Source organism: Dermacentor albipictus, chromosome 9 (genome assembly GCF_038994185.2).
Source record: "Dermacentor albipictus isolate Rhodes 1998 colony chromosome 9, USDA_Dalb.pri_finalv2, whole genome shotgun sequence".
NCBI lineage: Eukaryota > Metazoa > Arthropoda > Arachnida > Ixodida > Ixodidae > Dermacentor > Dermacentor albipictus.
Window position 1 is genome coordinate 107,704,102 of NC_091829.1, and position 22,368 is coordinate 107,726,469.

At 46.7% G+C, this 22,368-nt stretch overlaps 1 protein-coding gene across 1 annotated transcript in view; it reads right to left on the bottom strand.

The window, feature by feature from the left end:
* Positions 1 to 6,652: 6,652 nt before the first annotated feature.
* Positions 6,653 to 22,368, bottom strand: part of LOC135907218 (cell surface glycoprotein 1-like) — a 48,164-nt gene continuing 32,448 nt past the window's right edge. The window contains exons 6-8 of the mRNA XM_065438903.2: positions 16,704 to 16,880; positions 13,554 to 13,676; positions 6,653 to 7,026 (exon numbers count right to left, since the gene is read on the bottom strand). Of these exons, the coding sequence (XP_065294975.2) occupies positions 6,844 to 7,026; positions 13,554 to 13,676; positions 16,704 to 16,880 (483 nt within the window). The 3' untranslated portion in view covers positions 6,653 to 6,843. The remainder of the gene's footprint in view (positions 7,027 to 13,553; positions 13,677 to 16,703; positions 16,881 to 22,368) is intronic.

A 22,368-nucleotide genomic window follows, 5' to 3' on the forward strand; every position in this document is an offset into this window, starting at 1 on the left:
GAGGCTTTGGCAGTTCCACTATAACAGGTGAGGCGAAAGGTATAAAATTAGGCACTAATACATTTATTTTTGCGGTTGCTGCCGTATTTGGGTAACAGGAAAAAGTTTGAAGTACGAATTATTTGCAGCCTTGCGGAGAAACAGTGGCTGGCGGTTATGAGGGCGTGGGAGTGGCTTCACTGCAGACTTAATTCGCATCCGACTATAGTAGCGTTTTTTGTATGAATTAGATCTGGCAGAATTATGGAGAAATATATATTTTGGGAACAATCACAGTTACTTTGGATCCCTCGTTAATGCTTTACGAAGTGAAGTGCCACAACCAACTCGTATTTTTATTTGGGAAGTTACGTAACGATGCGTGGCTACAACTCCCGTACAACCGCGTAGTGCGCAGGACACTGCGATTCCAGACGCACTACGCCCACCGCAGAAGGTTAGAAAAGCACCTACATAAGCACAAATGAGAAGTGGCTACGTTAGGCGGCTCGAATGATAACTGTAGAACTTTCATTCAGAGCACAAGAAATTGTTCTCCACTTCCTTTTTCTGTTCTTCTTCCTTTTTATATAAAAAATATATTGATCGATAAGTATTTTCATAAACAACGTTTAAATTTGTTAATTGTCGCTTTTCCTTCCTGCCTGCCTATTGCCTTGGCTTTCTCCATTAGTAGAACGCCTCATTTCTCAATTCCTTGCGACTCTTGTTTCGAGTTGGCAATTATGCAAGAAAAGAGCTCTACAATAGGGGGAGATCTGCACGAGTTAACGGGTGACAGTCATATTGTTTATGAGTTTAAGGGTTATTGCAGGGTTTATGATAGATACTGTCTTATATTTATTTATTTTCCATCTTATCTAAGCGACATCGCGCGTATATGGTTCCGAGAATGTGTGAGCGCTGTGGCTGGCCGTTACTCGAGAAAATAGTGAAGTAAAAGGACAAATTAAACGCAATTGGCGTTCTCTCTGGCCGCAACTCTTTCCACGTCCATACAGACCAGCTGACCACGAACCGAATCCATTTCCCGGTCCCTGGATAAGTCTAAACAAAGCAGGTTGAACTAACGAAGCAACAGCGATGCGCGTGACCGTCGAGAAGACGGTGACAACTGAATGCATCTCAAGTTATTCGCGTGGGCACAGAATGGATACACACACACACACACACATATCACTACATATATATATACATACATATATATATATATATATATATATATATATATATATATATATATATATATATATATATATATATATATATATATAGATATATATATATATATAGCATGTGCAGGTCTCCTGCGTTTCCCCTGTCCATCAAACCACTGTGCCGTTTTTCTCACCAATCGTACAGAATGAGTATGTGCCACCGCATGTGCCACAGAAACGCATCACCTTAAATACCAAAACCATAATGGAATTCTTAAATGCACAGAACGTTCTGAAAGTGATATGTCCATGCTATTCGTGACACGTCTCCCAGTGCAGGTTGTTGTTGTGAGCTCCACTTCTTTTTCTTTTAAGGGATAGCAGAGCTTTGGAAACGTTGTTTACCCTGCATCATCTTTCATCTTCCAATTTACACTGTGATTGTCAATATATCCTCATATACCATGTACATTAATGTGCATTATATAATAAGTACAAACATGTTGGGCAATTACAGGTTGTTTCACTCAAATTGAGCCAAACTTTAGATATCTGCAAATGCTACGTAGATGGACAGAACCAAGGTAATGTTTGCCCTCGCTTGGGGATGCTCAGATTATTTCTTGCATTCCGCCTTGGAATATAGTTGAATTGAATAGTTGAATAGTTGAATGATAGGAATATCGTGACACTCCGTGTAGTAACCACTACCATATTCTTAAGCAGTTACTGAACTCGCAAAACAGCCACGCGACAGGCCGCTCGAGGCGCCTTGCGTGTATTCGCAAGCTTCTTTCACACTCGGAAAAACAATCTCACGTAGCATGTAGCAATCCCATTGAGCTGTATCGGGAGTTTTCCACGTTGCTTTAGAGTTTTGTCACTTACGCTTCCATTGAATTGTAATGTTTGAGTAGATGATTAATTAATGAAGACAAATAAGTAATGAGACGGAATGAAAAAAAAAAAGAATGATCTGAGTATCTCCGAGCGACGGAAAACAATACTGACTCACTTCTGTGCAGCTACGCGGCATTCACATACTTTTAAAACACTGGCTAATGTTAGCCGAGATGCCCTGTAGTTAAATTTAAATTAAAATGTGGGGCTTTGCGTGCCAAAACGAATTTCTGATTACTGCTAGGGTTGGCGTATGAGACCACGTGGCGAAAGGAATTTCAACCGACTTCTCAACCTGCCTCGTCGAAATGTGGCGTGACTTCGCCTGCTGTTGTGGGCGTCCTGATCCACGTGCAGAAAGAACTTTCTCTCGCCGGACCTTTTACCAGGCCTCGTCGAAATGAAGCGTGAATTTCTAATTCGCCATGACCGTTTCGAGTGTGCCTGTCTGCCGGAAGCCCCGCAGTGTACAGCCTCTTTTGTTTGTGTGTGTGTGTGTGTGTGTGTGTGTGTGTGTGTGTGTGTGTATGTGTGTGTGTGTGTGTGTGTGTGTGTGTGTGTGTGTGTGTGTGTGTGTGCGAGTTGAGAGAGGCCGTTTCTTTGAATGGGACCTAGAAGAAAACTTCCACGAACCCGCAAAGCGCAGAACAGGCTGACACGCGTCTACGATTTTGGGAGGCGGGAAGACTTGTTCCTTTCAGCAGGCTCGCTATAACCAGAGCAAGAGGGACCCTCTTTCCGTGCCGGTCACCTGACATCGACGGAAGCAAGATCCGGACCACGATTGTAGAGAGCCTATTTAAGGGGCTCCGAAATGTACTTTTAATCACTTCATGCTCTTCTCATTTTCATCATCATCATCATCATGATCAGCCTGGTTACCCCCAGTGCAGGGCAAAGGCCTCTCCCATACTTCTACAACAACCCCAGTCATGTACTAAATGTGGCCTTGCCGTCCCTGCAAACTTCTTAATCTCATCCGCCCACCTAACTTTCTGCCGCCCCCTGCTACGCTTCCCTTGCCTTGGGATCCAGTCCGTAACCCTTAATGAACATCGGTTATCCTCCCTGCTCATTACATGCCCTGCTCATGCCCATTTCTTTTTCTTGATTTCAACTAAGATGTCATTCACTCGCGTTTGTTCCCTCACCCAATCGGCTCTTTTCTTATCCCTTAACGTTACACCTATCATTCTTCTTTCCATAGCTCGTTGCGTCGTCCTCAATTTGAATAGAACCCTTTTCGTAAGCCTCCAGGTTTTTGCCCCGTAGGTGAGCACTGGTAAGACGCAGCTATTATACACTTTCCTCTTGAGGGATAATGGCAACCTGCTGTTCATGATCTGAGAATGCCTGCCAAACGCACCCCAGCCCATTCTTATTCTTCTGATTATTTCTGTCTCATGATCCGGATCTGCCGTCACTACCTGCCCTAAGTAGATGAATTCCCTTACTACTTCCAGTGTCTCGCTGCCTATTGTAAATTGCTGTTCTCTTCCGAGACTGTTAAACATTACTTTAGTTTTCTGCAGATTAATTTTTAAACCCACTCTTCTGATTTGACTCTCCAGGTCAGTGAGCATCGATTGCAATTGGCCCCCTGAGTTACTAAGCAAGGCAATATCATCTGCGAATCGCAAGTTACTAAGGTATTCTCCATTAACTTTTATCCCAAATTCTTCCCAATCCAGGTCTCTGAATACCTCTTGTAAACACGTTGTGAATAGCATTGTAGAGATCGTATCTCCCTGTCTGACGCCTTTCTTTATTGGGATTTTGTTGCTTTCTTTATGGAGGACTACGGTAGCCGTGGAGCCGCTATAGATATCTCTCAGTATTTTTACATACGGCTCGTCTACACCCTGATTCCGTAATGCCTCCATGACTGCTGAGGTTTCGACAGAATCAAACGCTTTCTCGTAATCAATGAAAGCTATATATAAGGGTTGGTTATATTCTGCACATTTCTCTATCACCTGATTGATAGTGTGAATATGATCTATTGTTGAGTATCCTTTACGGAATCCTGCCTGTTCCTTTGGTTGACAGAAGTCTAAGGTGTTCCTGATTCCATTTGCGATTACCTTAATAAATAGTTTGTAGGCAACGGACAGTAAGCTGATCGGTCTATAGTTTTTCAAGTCTTTGGCGTCCCCTTTCTTATGGATTAGGATTATGTTAGCGTTCTTCCAAGATTCCGGTACGCTCGAGGTCATGAGGCATTGCGTATACAGGGTGGCCAGTTTCTCTAGAACAATCTGTCCACCATCCTTCAACAAATCTGCTGTTACCTGATCCTCCCCAGCTGCCTTCCCCCTTTCCATATCTCCCAAGGCTTTCTTGACTTCTTCCGGCGTTACCTTTGGGATTTCAAATTCCTCTAGACTATTTTCCCTTCCATTATCGTCGTGGGTGCCACTGATACTGTATAAATCTCTATAGAACTCCTCAGCCACTTCAACTATCTCATCCATATTAGTAATGATATTGCCGGCTTTGTCTCTTAACGCATATATCTGATTCTTGCCAATTCCTAGTTTCTTCTTCACTGTTTTTAGGCTTCCTCCGTTCCTGAGAGCATGTTCAATTCTATCCATATTATACTTCCTGATGTCAGCTTTCTTACGCTTGTTGATTAACTTCGAAAGTTCTGCCAGTTCTATTCTAACTGTAGGGTTAGAGGCTTTCACACATTGACGTTTCTTGATCAGATCTTTCGTCTCCTGTGATATTTTACTGGTATCCTGCCTAACGGAGTTGCCACCGACTTCCATTGCACACTCCTTAATGATGCCCACAAGATTGTCGTTCATTGCTTCAACACTAAGTTCCTCTTCCTGAGTTAAAGCCGAGTACCAGTTCTGTAGTTTGATCTGGAATTCCTCTATTTTCCCTCTTACCGCTAATTCATTGATCGGCTTCTTATGTACCAGTTTCTTCCGTTCCCTTCTCAGGTCTAGGCTAATTCGAGTTCTTACCATCCTGTGGTCACTGCAGCGCACCTTGCCGAACACGTCCACATCGTGTATGATGCCAGGGTTAGCGCAGAGTATGAAGTCTATTTCATTTCTAGTCTCGCCGTTCGGGCTCCTCCACATCCACTTTCGGCTACCCCGCTTGAGGAAGAAGGTATTCATTATCCTCATATTATTCTGTGCCGCAAACTCTACAAATAACTCTCCCCAGCTATTCCTAGTGCCTATGCCATATTCCCCCACTACTTTGTCTCCAGCCTGCTTCCTGCCTACCTTGGCATTAAAGTCGCCCATTAGTATAGTGTATTTGGTTTTCGCTCTACCCATCGCCGATTCCACGTCTTCATAGAAGCTTTCGACTTCCTGGTCATCATGACTGGATGTAGAGGCGTAGACCTGTACAAACTTCATTTTGTACCTCTTATTAAGTTTCACAACAAGACCTGCCACCCTCTCGTTAATGCTATAGAATTCGTGTATGTTACGAGCTATATTCTTATTAATCAGGAATCCGACTCCTAGTTCTCTTCTCTCCGCTAAACCGCGGTAGCACAGGACGTGCCCGGTTTTTAGCAATGTATATGCTTCTTTTGGCCTCCTAACTTCACTGAGCCCTATTATATCCCATTTACTCCCCTCTAATTCCTCCAATAGCACTGCTAGACTCGCTTCACTAGATAACGTTCTAGCGTTAAACGTTGCCAGGTTCATATTCCAATGGCGGCCTGTTCGGAGCCAGTGATTCTTAGCACCCTCTGCTGCATCGCAGGTCTGACCGCCGCCGTGGTCAGTTGCTGCGCAGCTGCTGGGGACTGAGGGCCGGGGTTTGGTTGTTGTGTTCATATAGGAGGTTGTGGCCAAGTACTGCACCAGGGTGGCCAATCTTGCTCTGGTGAGGGAGTGCGTTGCCGGTTGTGGTCACCGGGATCAGGCCACACTCCAGGCCTGTTTGTGAAATTTTATCAACACGCGGATTTTTTTTTTTTGTAATCCGGTGGAAAATTGCCGGCACCGGGATTCGAACCACGGACATCTTGCACGCGAGGCGGGTCTTCTACCTCTACGCCACCGCTGCACCTCATCATCATCTTCCTTTGAATAAAGCGTGCAAGTATCGCACAAGAAAATCGTCTCGCCCTTGCTTGGTCGACATGGTCTACCGGATGCCTGCAGCCCGCCGACAAAGCCACGCTACTCAAGAAGTAACGTCGGTCGAGCTTCGATAGGCAGGCGCCACTACTACTCGGCAGCAGTACGATACGCTACCATGGAGTACGCAACATTATGAGGCAAGCCGTAGTGGAGGACTCCGGAAAATTTGACCACCTGGGGTTCTTTAACGTGCGCCTAAATCTAAGTACACGGGTGTTTTGGCATTTCGCCTCCATCGAAATGCGGCCGCTGTGGCCGGGATTCGATTCCGCGACCTCGTACTCAGCAGCCCAACACCATGGCCGCTGAGCAACAAGGGCGGGTGTCATGTAGTTCACTCATAATGAATGGAGTATCAGAAAATTCGTGCCGCTCTGCGGTTTCTTTACTTTCTTTAGATAACCGCGGCTGGTCGTAATCAAACAGTCGGTCTGGAGCTCCCGCTTAGAACAACGCCAAACACAAGAATAAGAGTTACGCTGATATTGTTGAACTACGCAAAGGGACGACTATTGAGGAAACGCAGTCATCCTGTCGGGTGTCGCGCTTTATGAAAGCACAACACCAGGTGAAGGCCAAGGCACAAGCTTGTCACTACCGCCACACACACCACTCCACAGTCCGACGACCACTCTTCCCCAAGCTGCCTCGGTTCGGCTTTAGGGCAACCCGAGCCATGCCCTAAATAATCTGATTCGGTAGAACGGGTCGGTTCGGTCTTTTTCGCGGTACCGGGTACACGGGTTCTCTCCGGGGCTCCTGAAGTCCCCGAGGTGGGCGTTGAGCAGCAGCAGTGACATACCCGGCCGCAGGAAGGTGGAATTCTCGGCCAGCTTTTTGATCTGCACGTGCAAGCAGAAAGGCGTTTTTTTTTGTTTTGTTTTACGGATCGAGTTGACTTTTGGAGAACAGCTTGCGCTCGTCTCAGTCAATATAGAAGATGCCTCAGACAGGTTTTCACAGTGTACGGACAAGACGCTTTCTGCAACGTTTCAACGCAACAGAAAGAAAAGGAAACTTATTGAGCAGAGATCGGCAAAGCGCCGCGAAGTACCTCGTATATTTCAGGAAAAAAAAATATTTCTGCGCAAGGAGAATTTGTCCTGGTAAGGGGATGGAACCCGCGAACAAGGCCTTTCCGTGTACTTTGCTTTGAGTTCTATCTACGCAGCACGCTAGCTGATTGCAGAGCGACGCTAATTTTTTTGAGAAGTGCAATTGTTTGGGCGAGCAGGTAGCCGTCCATAATAAATACTTGCTGTGCACAAACTGAATGACGACAGAGAGGGATTTTGACGAACACAAGCGAACAATTGCGCTTGTGTTCAGCAAATCCCTGGCCTTCGTCATTCAGCTTGTGCGCAACAACAATTTATTATGGTGAATTATTCGGTACTCTAAATGTAGCCCGAACCCACAAATAAGACACGGCCCTGAGTTACGCAGAAATAAAGCGTGCGAACATTTTTTTTTCATTGTGACACCCGCACGCATGTCCTTTGTTACTTCGCGTTATACTCGGGCCGAATACAGTTGTCCCATTTTATGAAATTCGCTCCCATAATAATCTAGAAGTGATTAGTCAGGGTTAAGAAACCTCAAGTTTTTCTCTCGTGTGCACAGACTCCGGCCTTTCGTGCGTGAAGTGACGCCTCGAAAAAGCGCTCGGAAAATTCGTCATCCAATAAAGGTTTCGATGTAGCTGCGCCCGATGTAATGCAAATAAATATTAATGATTGCTGCGTTCAAAAAACTGAGAACGGTGCAGGGGCAAGAGAAACGAGACTTCACGACGTCTATGCAGCCGTTATTTCGTCACAAACATCAGGAACAGATTTTAACCCTTTGGCCTTTCTGCTAGTAAACTGAAGTACTCGCGTCAACAATCTTATGTTCCAAGCAGAAAAAATTAATTAAGACACCTGGTGCAGCAGGTACACGCAATTTCACGTGCATCTTCAGGTCTACCTTGCAAACGGTGTCATCAAATTGTGTCGTCTTGATCGTCGATAATTCAGGTGAGAGTGGGTGAACCCGCATGTGGCGCCATCTGGTAGACAGTCGGGGAAACGACTACTTCAGCCTCCGACGTTTGTCTCGGAGGCGCACGTGACATAAGAGGTTGCACAAATCGTTTCCAACGCTTACAATACCAAAATAGAACTTGCTATCCTGAATAAAGGTGTCCTGTTAGGCGTGAAACGAGAGGCAGGAAAATAAGAAATAAAGTTGATGCGCTCAAAAAAGACAACGTCGAATGATAGTGGCACACATACACCTAAATTATACAAAACCACGACAGGGGACGCCGTCAGAGAGACAGAGACCTTCGCACTCATGGCGAATTATGGGTTTGTGCAGGAATTTTATCGACGTACAGGTCAATCCCTGGATGCAGCTGTTCCTGTACTCGGTCGTGTATGTGCCTCGCAGGCGCATCACTAGATGGCTAATTAATATAAAGCTGCCGATTCGGGACTTCAAGGCTACAATGGAAGCGGCATTACATCGCATGCACGTTAGCCACAATTGTGCTTCCGACATCATTTAGGTTTGTCACCCGATGGGAAGATCGATCGAATCTTCGATTCTTCAACCGGACCGCCTTAGGAGCTCTTGTCGCGGAAATGTCGGCGCTGGTGGCCTTGTGACGTGAAAATCCTGATTGATCGATAGGGCCGTGAATGCGAGTCACGGTGTGTCTTTCTACGGAACGCGACAGGTGATGTTTACGCGAATACATGATCACCTGTGTAAGGTAGGAACAGGGAGCAGTATAAACTAGCCAAGGGGCCGCCGAGTTGGTCTCCGCGTGATGACGCGATAATTTGACGCTATAGGACTCGTCGGTCCAGAGTAGTGGACCGATGGAAACTTTTCATTGTCGGCCCAGGAGTCGGCCAAGCGGCGTTGCCATCCTGAAATTACTGTTCGCCTGTGGGGAATGGGTATGCTCATTAAGTGCAGGCTGTGCCCGCTCTTGGCCTCCATGAGAAAACACGTGTGCGATGGGTGCGGTGATGTATTTCAGTGCGTGGTGCTCTTTTGACTCTTCTTCTACGAGTTCTGATGGAACGCCTACTCTTGCTCGGCAGCGAGGTCGGCCACGCCAGACTGAAGCGGGGAAGGCGGAGATGAAGGCTGGGCACCCTGCCGCGATGCGCCAAAATAGTTTCCTATAGGATTCAGAATATAGGGCGAGAGAGGCGGAGGCAATGCGGAATAAGCGGGCCGGGAAGCCGGAATATCAAGCAAAGGAGGCCCAAGCCAAGCGACTGAGACGCTAATCCGAGGAGCAGCAACGAGAACTAGAGACCACCGGCCTGATTGCGTTCCATTCGCGAAGGCGAAGCTGAAGAGTCACCCAAGATGTTAATAAATACTATTTCAGTAGTGCCCTTCAGCATAGCCATGTGATTGCTGCGGTTAAGCTTGGGAAACAATGCAACACATATTATACTAAAGTGAAATTATCTACCCAGCTGGGAGTTTAGGCTTCTCTGGCCTCTTGAAGCCTTTGGGTTCCGATATAGCAGGGGTAAACATTTCCGCAAAAGAGATTAGTAAGAAGCGCTTGGGTGTTCGGTGGCCAAAAAGTAGAGAGACGTAAAATAAAGGTGTACAAACACAAAATTCCTAGTTGTGGTTCAGAAAGTTTGATGCTGGGAATTCTTTGTGTCTGTGTGTGTTTCAAAAAGATTGGTAGGAGATTAGGCCAAATAAGAACAAGAGCTTGGTGGTGCAACCCACCACTCCGTTTGAAAGGGGTGCTCATAGCATCCATCCATCGAACATTCCATCCGCGAATAAACCGGCATGTTCTGAACGGGGGGACTTCTATGAAACTTCGCTACCAGGTATATTGCATACCAAGGTACATTAGCATCATCATCATTATCATATTTTACGTCCACTGCAGGACCAAGGCCTCTCCCTGCGATCTCCAATAACGCCTGTCCGGTGCGAACCGGTTCCCACTAGCGCCCGGGAATTTCCTAATTTCATCACCTCGCCTAGTATTTTGCCATCCTCGACGGCGCTTCCCTTCCGTTGGCACCCGTTCTGTAACCCTAATCGTCCACGGGTTACCTAATCTGCGCATTACATGACCTTCACATCTCCATTTTTTTCTCTTAATGACAATTAGAATATCGATTATACCCGGTTGCTCTCTGTTTCGAACCGCCTTCTGTCTTTTACCATTATACCTAGCATTATTCGTTCTATCGCAGTTTGTGCGGGCTTTAACTTGTTCTCGAGCTGCTTTGTCAGTCTCCAAGTTTCTGCCCTGTATGTCAGCACCACTGAAAGGCACTGATTGTACACCTTCCTTTTAAATGTTAATGGCTAGCTTCCAGTCAGGAGCTGACAGTGTCTGCCGTGTGCGATGCAGCCCATTTTATTCTTCTGTGAATTTCCTTCTCACGGTACGGGTTTCACGTGATTGATAGACCTAGGTAAACATACCCCTTTAGAGACTATAGAGGCTGACTGGCGATCTTGAACTCTTGTTCCCTTGCCCGGATATTCATGATTATCTTTGTCTTCTGCATATTATTCTTCAACCCCCCTTTTACACTCTCCCTGTTAAGGTCCTCATTCATTTCTTGTAACTCGTCTCTGGTGTTACTGAACAGAACAATGTCACCTTGAAACCGAAGGCTTCAGGATATTCGCCACCGATCCTTGCACCTAAGCCTTCTCAGTTTGTTTGCTTGAATACTTCTTCCAAACAGGCAGTGAATCGAACTGGAGAGAGTGTCTCTTCGTCGTACCCCTTTCTTTACAGGCATCTTCCTACTTTTGTTGTGTTGAATTAAGGTAGCTGTGGAAACTCTGTAAATATTTTCCAAGAAATTTATACAATCAGGCTGTAAGATTAGCTGCGCAATGCCATTATGACTGCTGCTATCTCTACTGAATAAAATGCCTTTTCGTAATCTTTGAAAGCCATATAGAGAAGCTGATTGTACTCTGCGGATTGCTCGATGACCTGATGACATGGATGTGGTCGATTGCAGAGTATCCCTTCCTGAAGCCAGCGTTTTCCATTGGTTGACTATTGCAGTGTTTCCTTTATTGTATTGCAAATAATCTTGCTGAATATTTTATATAATAATCGGAGTAAGCTAATGGACCTATAATGTTTCAATTATATAATGTCTCCCTTTGTCTGGATCAGTAATATGTTTGCATTCTTTCAGTTTTCTAGAACCCTTGAACGTCGATAGACACTTCGTGTAGAGAGCCACCAGTTTTTCAATTATTATGTTCCTTCATCTTTGATTAAATCGACTGTTATTAAATCTTCTCCTGCCGCTTTTTCCCGTTTCATGTTTTGCAAGGCCCTTCTGACCTCATCGTTAGTTATAGGAGGAGAGTGTGCAACCTGTTCATTACTGCTTCGAATGGAGGTAACGTGGCTCCTCTGGGTGCTGCACAGGTCAGTATAGAATGCTTCCGCTGCTTGTACTATACCTTCAACTATACTCATGATATTACCCTGCTTATCTTTCAGTTCACACCTCTTGGTTTGTCCTGTGCGAAGTTTCCTTGTGACTAATTTCAGGCTGTGTCCATTCGTTACGCCTTCTTCAGTCTTCATCACGTTATAGTTTCGAACATCACTTATTTTCGCATTGTTGAAGAGTTTTGACAGTTCCACGAATTCTGTCTTATCTCTTGAGTTGGACACTTTCGTGCTTTGTCGTTTCTTTATTACGTCCTTTGTTACTTGGCAGAGCTTGCCTACTGGTTGCCTTGGTGCCTAGGCTCCCACTTCCATTATTGCCTCTGAAGCCAGCCTCGTTACGGTTTCATTCATTACCTCTATGTCATCATCATCTCTCTGTTCTAAGGCTGCATATTACGCTTACTGCCTCTAAGTTGACCTGCTTCTTCTCCATTTATTTTATTCTTTCTCTGTTCAAATTGAGGTGAATCCTAGCCCTCGCTAACTCATGATCCCTGAAATTCACCCTATCTATCACTTCTACATCATGCCCTATGCTGAGATGGGCAGAAAGTACGAAAAAAATTTCATGCCTTGTTTCACCAGTAGGGCTCTTCCAGGTACGCTTTGTGTTGCTTCGCTAATGAAGAAGGTGTTCATCGTTCGCAGCTAATTCCTTTCTGCGAACTCCACCAGCATCTCTGTTCAAGGGTTCCTAGAATCGACTCCGTTGTTGCCAATTGCTTGTTCACCAGCCTGCTTTTCCGCCACTTTTGCATTGAAGTGGTCCATTACTGCAGTACACTGAGTTTGAATTTCTCTCATTGCTAATTCATCATCTCCATAAAACTGATCTACTTCATCACCATCGAGAGGTAGATGTTGGAGCGTAGGTAAGCTTGTAGCACCGTTATTCTATACGTCTTATTATGTCTGACTGCGACTACTTCTACACTCTCACTAATGATGTAGAATTCGTCACTGTTGCCCGCTATGTCCTTATGAATTAGGAATCCCACTTTGTATTGCTTTTTATCTGGGAGACCTCTATAGCAGAGGACGTGGCCATTATTCAGCAATGTATAAGCCTCACCTGTTCTACTAATATCACTAAAGTCGATGATATCCAAAACAATGTCTGATAGTTCCTGAAAGAGTCCTGCTAAGCTATGCTTACTCGACAGAGTTGAGGTGTTGAAAGTTGACAGGGTCAGTTTCAGTTGGCGGCCTGTCCGGATACAGAGAATATGAGTACACTCTACTGCGTGCAATCTTATTGCCTTTCAGCCTAGCCACGTACTTGCGGCGCTAAAGCCAGGGAAACAATGCAACACATTTTATTACGATGTGAAGCTATCTTCGCAGCATTGGTATAGCTCTGTAATAAAGCTGTAAATTGTCTTGTAGTTCCCCAAGAAGCTGTAGTGGCGATTTAATTGGTAAAAATTGCAACCACGTCAAATAACGGAGAAAGTATTTTTGCCCGACTGCCTCTCGACCCATATTGCTGGCTTCCTTGACATTGTGAAATGAACATGGCGCATCAAGCAAACAAGAGGCACGACGAATTGTCCCAGTCAATTTCATCGACTGCTGCTTTGGGAGAGGAGATAACAGTACGGCGAAATATCGTGCCTGGCCAATGCACATCAGGCCTTGTCCTGCAAATGCCCCATCATCTGAAATGCGCTATGTGTGTGCGGCTCACACTTCGCTGTCCCTCACAAATAGCACGTGTCCGTCTGCATTTGAACGTCGTACACACGTCATGTGATCTACTAGCACCTTTCGCACTCGGCAACACGTGTTCCGCAGTGCTGTAACATCGCGCGGCGTTTTAATTGAGGCGCGCAACACGGGGCGCGCGCGTGCAGAAATATATTCGGGATGCGCGCTTTAGGTGCGCAGGTAACTCACCTTGTAGAAGATAGTATTGTTGCTCTCGAAAAGTATGACCTGCATTATATCAGCCTGTGATTGGGCCACCTCCACGCCTTCAAATATTATGGCTCGGTTGGACTGGACGTTTCCTAGGCAAGGCTAGAAAATAAGAGCGGAATAGCATATCTTTGTAACAAGAGGTAGCGCAAAAAAAAAGAACACGATCTTCTGAGACCGCACGAAGAACGAGCGCTCGTTCTTCGTACCCCTACAGAGAGTTGTAGGAGGCGAGGGGTTAAAGCGTATCACAGCAGAAAATAGACGCCGCCCGGCACGGGGGCACTTGTTCGCTGTTACGATTTGCTGCTGCATACGTAGACCCTTCATACCATCATACGTAGAACCGATAGGGGGATCAGTTCTCTCCTCTAAATGGTAAACCTTTTAGCTGCTGCATGCCGAATTGATGAATTTATGAATATATTTTCGTTGTGCTAGGCGGACCTACTAATCTCTACGGCGTCATGCGCATCGCACTTCAACTCTGGAGCAAAAGAATACAACTGTATTCGTAAATGTGAGTTACAAATTACAGTAAACTGGAAGTCGTTTACGTGCACATAATAAAGCTTTGAAATATCATGCAACAAAGACCTCGTACGACACGTGACGTCACGGAATCATACTCTAAAATTATTTACGCCCTTAAAAATGAATGGCTTTGTAAAACTGTTCTGTTACTCGCTTCGACGAGTTTTTGACCCACGAAATTGGGCTTGGGCCAAAGGGAACACCTCAGGGGATGGTGATCTCCCCCAGGCTGTTCAACATCTCCCTGATGAACCTGTCGACGGCCTTGAACAAAATACCGAACATTAACCACACGATCTACGCGGATGACGTCGCCATCTGGTGCTCCAGTGGATGTGAGGGTCAGGTCGAGGGTGTTTTGCTAGAGGCCATCGATGTGACAGTGGTATCTTATCCCCACCGGGCTAAGGTGCTCCCCCGCTAAATCCGAGCTCTTGCTCTACAAGAAGCGGCCCAGAGGCGGTTCTCACCGGTCCTGGAAGCCAGCAACATAGAGCCACATTACGTTATTCACCAGTAAGGGCTCGCCAGTACCGCGGGTAGACACTATCAGGGTCTTAGGAATGTTTATCGAGTCGAACGGGGCCAATGGAGCAGCCCTCAAACGCATTTGATCGAAGACTGAATGCGCCCTGGGCCTGATCCGAAGAATCGCCAACAGGTACCGCGAAATCAGGGAGGACATTCTGATCCGGATTATCCACGCCTTCATGCTATGCCACCACGCTTATTCAGGGGCTATGCTCAACTGGCTCGTATCGGAGTGCAACAAGAATAATGCCCTAATCAGAAGGGTATTCAAGCTTGCCCTCGGCTTTCCGAACCGAACGCACACAAAAGACCTCCTTAATTTGGGAATTCCCAACACGTTGGAAGAAGTCATTGAAGCCCAAGAACGTTCCCAGTTTGTCAGACTCCCCGATAACCCAGCGGGCCGACCCATACTTGGCAAGATTGGACTTAAACCCATGGTCGTCAGTCTCGACGCTGTGAAGCTGCCGAGCAACGAAAGATCCAAGATTTACATACACCGGATGCCATGCAATATGCATCCCACCTACAACGAAGGACGAAGACGAGCTAGGGGTAAAGCTCCGCTCGCCAGTGCCCGCTTGAACAAGGACCGAACATGCTTCGTAGACGCTGCTTCGTACGTTCAAGAAAGGCCTTCTCCTCAATGGTCATCGACTGTGATTCTAAAATCCTTAGCTGCGCCACCATCCGCACTTCTAATCCCAGCATTGCAGAGAAAGTTGGTATTGCTCTTGCATTGACGGACAGTGTGCATGACACGACTTATTCAGATTCCAAGGCCGCTGTTAGGGCCTTTCAGATGACAGTGGTGGCTTTCAAGGCTCTACGTATCATCCAAAGTGCTAAAGACATGAAACATCACTCGTTGGCCTGGTTCCCTGCGCACTTTGGAACCATTGAGGGTGCCTCGAATAACCCCAACGGGGAGGCGCACTCGGCTGCACGAGGTTTGACTGACCGTGCGCTGGGTAACGCGTCCTCTCCTGGGCCACCCGAGCCTCTCTGCTCGTACAACGAAATTAGCGAACATAATTATATGTCAAGAAGATTCCTGCCTTCGCGGCACTCCTCGCTATGCAGGGCCCATGCAGTCACTCTCAGACTTCTGCACCAAGCACTTACCCGAGCCCCGCGGCGCTGCACACAATGTACCCCGAACGGTTTCCAAGCCCGGACTGCCCTGTGTGTGTTGATTATGCAGACTTTGAACATGTCCTGTAGGGCTGTGCCTCTGCCGGTCCCCTTTTCACCCAAGAGTAAATGATGAGGATAATTAAGGCCCAGGATCAGACCTCTCAAATCCTGGCAGTCGTGAGGGCTCGGGGGAGGGCCGTCAGGTTTCACCTGATGGTCCCCGAGTGGGCCTAGTCAGGTGACGTTGAGTTTGCTTACGTCTATAGTGGACCGAATAAAGTTGTTTCACTCACTCACTCACTCACTCGCTCGCTCGCTCGCTCACTCACTCACTCACTCACTCACTCACTCACTCACTCACTCACTCACTCACTCACTCACTCACTCACTCACTCACTCACTCACTCACTCACTCACTCACTCACTCACTCACTCACTCACTCACTCACTCACTCACTCACTCACTCACTCACTCACTCACTCACTCACTCACTCACTCACTCACTCACTCGCTTCTTTATTCACGTCACGTCATTTGGTCTCACAGGCTCCAGCATCGGAGCAAGAACACCCTTTTTTGGTGCAAAGGTGCGATTTCTAAACCAATCTACGCCCTTATTCACATTTAGGCTTGTACACAGTTTTACCGTGCAGTATTACAACTCGGTCTACGAATTTCGCGCTTGTAAGCACGCGAATTCGGCGACATTGTGGTGGTCCTCGACATGTTTCTTTCCCCTCTTTTGAAGTGAAAACCAATTTAGATCACACAATTCTACGACTACTGTTGCCTACATGTATTGCCTAGCTGTTGCGCAGGTGCAAGCAAAGCCCCGCCTGAGGCGATTGGAAATAGCGTTCGGATTGCCAAGTAACATGCCAAGCAAAATGAGCATGTGGCCGCGAAAAAGAATAGGAAAAGCTTACCGCGACGTCGAAGTTTGTGACGTAGAGGCTCTTGCAGGCAATGTTGACCAATTCTGAGAGGACACCTTTATTTGCGACCTTTACGGTGTACACGAGGGTGCCCAGCTCGAAAGATAGCCCCACCTTGGTGTGGGAGGGGAACGGCTTGTCTCTCGTCATGAGCCTTGTTATACTTTTCTACGCGCAGGGTGCAGAAATAAAATAAAAATTGCTAAGCAAGTAATGCAGGAGGCGGTTCTTTAAACGACACATACCGACCTGGCAATATATATATATATATATATATATATATATACATGTATATTGCCAGGTCGTATCAGTTATATATATATATAGCAGTACACGCACGTGTACACTGGCAAATTATAAACGAAAAAGGAAGTACATATCTGTGTTTATTCTGTCGAAGGCCACGCCATGGCTGAAATGCTAAAAACACTAAAGATGCAATTTTCGTAAGTGTGCACCTTCGTTATATATATATATATATATATATATATATATATATATATATATATATATATATATATATATACACGGCCGGAACATTGGAAAAATACGATCGATATAGTCTCCTGCGTCAATTCATTAGAGCATACTAAATGCCTGGGTTCAAGGACACATCTGACTTCATATATATATATATATATATATATATATATATATATATATATATATATATATATATATATATATATATATATATATATTAGAGACATCGGAAATCGAGTGGCTCGATTTTGTCAATTATGGCCATATAATGTCAAGATACAATGAAGCCAAGGAAAGCATCGGGGAAAATACCCGTGGTTGAAACTGCATTGTAGAACTTGAGGAAAGGGAAGTGAAAGTGGGCGATACGGTAACTCGTCGGCGTTGGGAGCCGCAACCGCGATCTACGGATTTCGCGTGCGTAACCGAGCTACCCCAGCGCCGTTTTCTCATCCACTCTTGTTCAATATTACGCGTGTTCTAAATCAAGGCCTGCGATCAGTGATAATTTACTCTACGCTTTCCTATTTTTAACTGTCTGTTGACGTCACACGTCTGCCATTTTGGCCGATGATGCGACACGATACGTGAACTGCAGGATCAGCAAACATCGCAAAGGGATGTTCTGCATGCGCCACGATGGCCACATGACGTAACGATGGCCATGTGACGTCACGATGGCCATCAGTGCCACTGGCTCGCGCACCCGGAGATACGCATGCATTAAAGGGCCCCTGAAATGGTTCGGACAAATTTCGTAGACGTGTAGAGTACAGCTTAAGCAGAACATTCGCACCACAATTTAAGTGAAGCGTTACGTATTAGTGGAGCTAAAAGCGATTAGAAGTTACCCTCCTCTCTAACCATGCTTTTCCTCCTCAACTCGTTCGCCGAGCGATCTGGGCTAAGCTCCACCTTCACTGGTTCTGCGTCACGATGCGACGTCACATCGTCCACTTCCGGCTGTTTTGTAGCCCGCCCCCGCGAAACGTATCCTCTAGCGGCTTGGCCATCGACCCCAAGCGAGAGCTATCGAAGCAGCGTGCGTTACGAGCATACTGTCGTAGCGCTGAACGTGTCTGGTATTCCGGTAATCACACACTAGCAGAACGTTTCGCTCAAGCTGATGAAGGAACTTTAGCTGATTAAGGAAGTTCAGCGTAGACGTACGTGAGCTGCCTCATCGGTCTCCACGGTCCAGCCAACCGTTGCCGCAGAGCTTTACCAGCCAAATAAAAAGCTAATATTGCTCTAACCAAGTGTAAAACATTTTAAACATTTACAAAAACAACGTGTTAACGATTACACTTCTGCGAAAAATTTACACTAGCAGCAAAGAAGAATACATTTTGTTACTGCTACGGTGTCTGGTTGAGCTCTATGCCACCAGGTGGCTGCACCGTGCAGACCGTTCCCATTGGCGATTCTTTTCATTTCCTGAAACGACAAGCAAGGGGACACGGCCAGGCCCCATCCCCTCGCGCTTGCGTTTACCCTAACACCGGACTCGCGAAACGCTATTGCGTTAGTAGTCTGCTGGTGTAAAGTGACGGCCGAAATAGCGCAAATCCTGGCGCCAATCGGATAGCGGCTGTCCAATGCGCTGCAGCCAGTGCTCTCGTCTACTGGCTTGCAGAAGGACACGATATCGTGTCCTGGTTCTGCGTCGTTACGTTTGCAGTTTACGTTTACCTTTGCAGTCCACGACGCAACAAAGTCGAATCATAGCGCTCGCGAAAAGGCAGACCGCCACTTACTGCGGAGCTCTCGTCAAAGACGGAGCACGTTGTAACATAAGCAGACGACACTTTCAGTGTGCCGGAAGCGCTTAAGTGTACTGAAAAATTTTTCTTGTGCATTCTCTTCATGGTACTTTGTTTTTTATAAAAACAAATTAACTAACATTCCAACTATTACAAACATCATTTGTTTACCATAAATTTGGAAAAATTATCGATCACGCAGATAGCCAATCGGACAGCTCGCCCCACTGACGTCATATGGGCGATTTCCGTCATATGGGTCGGGGCGGCTTAAAATTCCGCCGAGAAGTGTGCTGGGATCGGCAGCGATGTGCATTTTAAAACCTAATAATAAACTACACGCTTTACGCGGACCACTTAGTTGTGTCAAATACTGATCAGAAGAACCTACTCTAACGACTCAGTACGTTTCTAGAAAATCGTCAATATCGTTTCAGGGTCGCTTTAACACCCAAGAAAGTTAACGTGAGGACAGCCACCATCGTAGTACAATTCGTAAAACGGTCTTTTTTTAATTGTAAACGGTTCATTTTTGTTTCCGAAACATGCACAATGCGTAACTCAAATATGGACGCCACTTTCAGCCAGGCCTACAAAATTTTCTGGCTGCAGTGAACACCACGGGGATTTAATTTGGTCGCGGGGCTGCTTCCGGCAAGAGCTCATTTACTGTGGCCATCAACCACCGGTCACGCTATGCGAAATCCACTGCCTTGTCAGCCGTCGCAGCCAGTGATCTGCGTTGGTTCCTTTGTTTTATAACTATTGATTTTCTTTTTGCCGCGCTGCGCCTCGAAAACTGAGCGAAGCCGTGTTCACACTCCTACATTTGCCGTCTGTAGCGGCGTGGAATCAATTTCGGCGGAGGCGATATCCACCGGTATATCGCTTTCCGCGCCGATCGGTCCCGGAGCCATCTTTAGTTGGCGCTGGATTCCCTCACCGCGGACCAATCAGGCGCGAGTAAAGAATTACAAAGATGGAGCCGAAGTCCGATGCGCTAGTTCTGTCGCAGTCCCTAAGTGCGCTGCGACATCGGAAATGCTAACCTAACTGGTGCGTAAACACCTCGTTCTTTTCGACGAGCGCCACGTAAAGTACAAGGACAACGTGCTAAAGAATGGCCTGGGGAATAAGGTCGGTCGCGAACACGCCACTGGCAACGTTTCTTCGGTGAACGCTTCTTCTGCGCGTCATGCATCTTCAGAAAGGTGCTCACCAGCAGGCTGTAGCAGTAGTACCTCTTCTTGCTCAGGATTTATTATCGTCGTTGCGAGAAGTGATGATGAGACGCAAATTGAAAACACGCGAACGCTACACGAGCTGAGACAACTGCGCAGTTTCGAGCCTCGGGAACAACCGTGATGCCAAGCCGGCCGCGAGGCGTTCATTTGAGGAATCGCCGGCTGTTTGTGCGCCGGCGCGAGTAAGAGCGGGCGCGAGAGCAAAAATGTGGGGGCTTTTGCTCCTTCAATTCATGGCATTGCCTAGGCACTATGGAGCAGGTTTCTTAACGAGCGTTGTATTCGTTTGTCCCCATTCATGCCGGTATTTCTGAGTGCGGTAGAGTTTGTTTACGCTCCGACGCTGGCTGCCCGCGCGGCGAGGCAGTGGGCACGGACGCCCCATTTCGTGATCGCTGTGTCAGAAGGGGAAAGGTTCTGACTGCTGTTGCATAAGTCTCGGGTTGCCTTTTTCGTCATGACAATAGAGTGGATTATTTTACGAGCACTGCTCCAGGAGGGCACATGTAACCGACAAACGGAGGCCTCAGGAAAGCAAGGTGGCGCATGATCTCCAAGGCACCCAAGGGATGGCGGGGGGGGGGGGGGGGAGCGGGGGGAGGATCAAAGCTGGAATCAGGATGGCCCGTGGGCTGCAGCCGCGGAGGCCGAAGCGTGCCTGCCACGGGGTGTTCGCATAAAATATTGGTGCTCCGCGACAGCAGACAGCCGATTTTATACTTCCGTGGCACGCGCTGTTCTAGCTTTGCTCTCGCTGTTGCTGCTTTTGTGTCCACGAGGCGCCGGCGATAATGCAAAATAATGACACGTTGTTGCAATAAGTAAAAAAGAGAGTTGAATAAATATCGTTACGTCCAGCCACCAACCAGCGCTAAGTTCAGCACCACCGCACCCCGCAACTTCAGCAACACCAGTCAGAACTTTGCCTCTGAAAGTACGTTGGAAAGACTTTCTCGTGCCTGCGGCCCTGGTGCTGAGTCAGTCATGAAGGATTAAACCTTTCTTGCTTTTTACGGCGCTATACCTTTTAAAAAACCGGCTGCGTTTCCCGGGGGTACAGTAGGGGCCGTAGTATAGGTCCGGCGGTCGCCAAATCGGGCGTCAATGCCCTCTGCCTTCACCTATTGAACCGCGCTGGCAGCCAGTGTCCGAGCGCTAACTCGACCCCACTTCGGAATGCCTGCACGCCTAGGGACAAACTCCTACAGGAAACCTCGAGCACATCATAAATGGATTTCTCCGCTCTTTCTGCGTATGCGCGAGGAGCAGTGGTTGTGAGAGAGAAATGCGGCGACTTTCGGTCCTTGAGATTTCTCTTCGCCTAGGTACTACGGGGAATAAAGTTGTTAGCTCCGTTCTTCCATAGCCGAGCTCGCAGCATGATCGACAGAATGCGTGGCAGGCATTTTGTGGCGTAGCCGGCAAGGCGAAGAAGCCGTGTCCAAGGTGAGTTTGTTGCTTTCTTGTTGCGAGGTAGCATATTAAATTTTTTATAGTCGCAGGGGGATACGTTTGGAAGTGAGGTGTCTTCTCGGATAACTTTAGAGGCAAAGCATTACATCGTGCCGATGGATTTGTTCATTAGTGTCGTTGAGCATACCACACACTTGGACATTCGTGGGAATGGAACATTTTGTACTCTGTATGTGAAAGTACTAAAAGTTGCGTCGCCATGCAATCTGAGACGTAGATCGTTGTGGGACCTGTTCAGCCACACTAGAAAAACACTATGCCCTGCGGATGAATACGGAACAAATGTGTGCTATAGAAAAATGGTTGTCATCGAATTTCATAGCAGTAGACCCTTGTGAAAGCTGTAAAGTAACACTGATATTGGCTACGTGGTTTGTGCAAGCAGCCAGCTCATCCAGATTCTGCAAAGACTGAAGACCAGAGAAAAATTTCTAAAACTACAAGACGGCAGCCTGATTTGATAAATCATAGTTTGGATGTTTCCAGTAGAGGCACCTGCACTAACGTAAACTAAGTTGCAGTAAAAGTTGGACTTCAGAAAGTAAGTGCGTCAACATTACACCCACGATAAACGCAACTCCACTACATGGACGACTTGCATTGTGTGAAAACATTGTTTTCACCTTTTGCGCTCGTGTTCGCTACACAAGAATAGCGGATTAAGACGAAGTCTCACTGTTTAGTGCAATGCGT